General features: G+C 50.6%; 1 protein-coding gene across 1 annotated transcript in view; it reads right to left on the bottom strand.

Moving 5' to 3' along the window:
- Positions 1 to 1163: 1163 nt before the first annotated feature.
- Positions 1164 to 2500, bottom strand: part of diaph2 (diaphanous-related formin 2) — a gene marked incomplete in the record, with an annotated part of 415240 nt that continues 413903 nt past the window's right edge. Inside the window, 1 exon segment of the mRNA XM_062524176.1 lies at positions 1164 to 1320. Within this exon segment, the coding sequence (XP_062380160.1) occupies positions 1253 to 1320 (68 nt within the window).

Here is a 2500-nt window from a genome sequence, read left to right as displayed (position 1 = left end):
AGGAAGGACGTACGGCAATGACGCGACACAGGGCAAAGGTCTTCAGGGAACAGACAGAGAGGGAGGGAAGAGAGAGAGAGAGAGAGAGAGAGAGAGAGAGAGAGAGAGAGAGAGAGAGAGAGAGAGAGAGATGAGAGAGAGAGAGATAGAGAGATAGAGGGAGACAGAATGAAAGGCAGAATAACAATACATGTGCTATGCTAAATATGGAATGCCAAGCAAAGGAAGTGCGGAATGACAAAGCAAGAGAAATCAAACCCAACGGAGGGCTCTGCTCAGGATCAATGCAGCAGGCAGAGTCCCCCAGTTGATTAAGTGTATGAAAGCATGCAGTCCTCGCAGGCGGAAAGTAGATACTCCAGGCTTCACATGCGTCAAACATAATAAAGGTCAAACTGCATCCCAGCAAATTCGGCTGATCAATGAGAAATACTGTATTCTGTGGTGGTAGTGTGTGTGTGTGTGTGTGTGTGTGTGTGTGTGTGTGTGTCTCTGTGTGAGTGTGTGTGAGAGTGTGTGTGTGTGTGAATGTGTGTGTGTGTGTGTGTGTGTGTGTGTGTGTGTGTGTGTGTGTGTGCGGCAGTGTGAGGGGGGATTGATTGGCAGTGTATACGGTAGAATCAGGGCAGTATAAAAGTCCCCCCTTGGAAAAAAAAAACACAAAAACAAAAACAAAAAAAAATCAAATAAATAAAAACAAGTTTCTGTGCAGAACAGAATGGTACAAAATGAATATCATAAGCTGATAAAAACAAGCAGAAGATAAATAGATGAAGCAGAGTCCTTCACACATAAAGCAGTGAGCGAGTGAATGAATTGATAAGGCTTCAGACAGCGCTGTGAGTATTAGATGTTGTTTTTGTGGTGGATGTTGTGTTTTTTATTTTGTCGTTTTCCTCGTTTGTGTTCCTTTTTCTTGTCTTCTGTTTTTTTTTCCGCCCGCGTTGTCTCCGTGGCGACGTCGAGGGTTGTCTATGTGTCTTTGAGTGTCGTAGTTTTTTTTGTTTGTTTGTCGTCGTCGTCGGGACCTCACCCTGGCCACACGCTCTGCCACAGTCTGTCCACCGGTCAGACGTCCTCAGTGTCCAGTCGCCCCTCCCTCCCTCCCTACCCCTCATCAAACCCTGACCTCCTAACTCCCCCACCCATCCCAATGTCTACTGTCCACATTTCCGCCCTCACCCCCTCCTGCCCCTACTGGTTTTCTTTGGCACTTGGCTGACGTCTGTGGATGTCCGGTGAGCTGGGGTGATCATCGGGGCAGCAGGCTGGGGTTGTGGCGCGAGCGGGACCTCTCCAAACCAGCACGCCGGTTATCTGCTGCAGCGAGACAGAGAGAGAGAGAGAGAGAGAGAGAGAGAGAGAGAGAGAGAGAGAGAGAGAGAGAGAGAGAGAGAGAGAGGGGAAGGGATAGATAGAGATAGAGACAGACAGAGACAGAGAGAGAGAGAGAGAGAGAGAGAGAGAGAGAGAGAGAGAGAGAGAGGAAAGAGAGAACAAAGGGAGGGAATAATTAAGTGTGAGGAAGTGAGACTGGAGTGGGGCGGAGAGTGTCTGGTGTCATAGTAACTCCGCTGAGCTCTTGATCTGAGCCTATACTCAAGAGCTCCTCTACCAACTCTCACATCACAGGCAGCACACACACATGCTTATTAAACACACACACACAGAGAGAGACATCAGCACGCAATAAATAAGACAATATTCATACACACTGCACCCCATCAAAAGAGACAGATCTTCCACAGAGCTCTGGGGAGAGAGAGTACATCTTGAACGAACACTGGAAACAGACAGACTAGTGAAACAGACACAGGATGTACACAGGGATAGAGAACGTGTGTGTCTGCGTTTGGTGTGTGTGTGTGTGTGTGTGTGTGTGTGTGTGTGTGTGTGTGTGTGTGTCTGCATTTATGTGTATGGGTATGGGCCAAAAACAGAAAATGACAACATAACAAAAAAACCAAAAAACAAAACAAAATGACAACGTCCACCCCATTTGCTCCAAGACGACATCTGTGAGACATTACTGCAAAGCTGTGCCCGTGCATTAGTATTTGGTGCATGTCCCCAATCGCTCCCACCGGTACAGCCACACACGTAGAAAGTGCCAGTCTCCACTTGGCAGGCGCGGACAAGCGGCGCCAAGGAGCGGTCAGTGACAGGTGGACCGGGCAGTGCCAGCCTTTACCCCATGGATGGGGTCCCTACCACGCCCACGTTCTGGCGCGCCTGGCATCGGGCGGAGCGGCGCACAATGGCCGCTCGTTCGCTCGCTCGCTCGCTCGCTTCTCTGCGCCATGTCGGGAGGTGCCAGGCGCGGTGTGGCATAGCGTGGCGTCCCCGGGAGTGGGCATTGTTTAACGGTGCCCGCTGCCATCCATCACGTCAGGTAATGAGCTGCGAGCGACTGAGACAGGGCCACGCGTGTGTTCATCTGGGAGAACACCCGCCAAGCAGCGCGGGCTCGCTCACACTCCCGCGCACACACACACTCCCA

This window comes from Sardina pilchardus, chromosome 21, assembly GCF_963854185.1.
Source record: "Sardina pilchardus chromosome 21, fSarPil1.1, whole genome shotgun sequence".
Lineage (NCBI taxonomy): Eukaryota > Metazoa > Chordata > Actinopteri > Clupeiformes > Clupeidae > Sardina > Sardina pilchardus.
The sequence above is the reverse complement of the archived record's forward strand: the minus strand, read 5'-3'. Positions and strand labels throughout refer to the sequence as shown.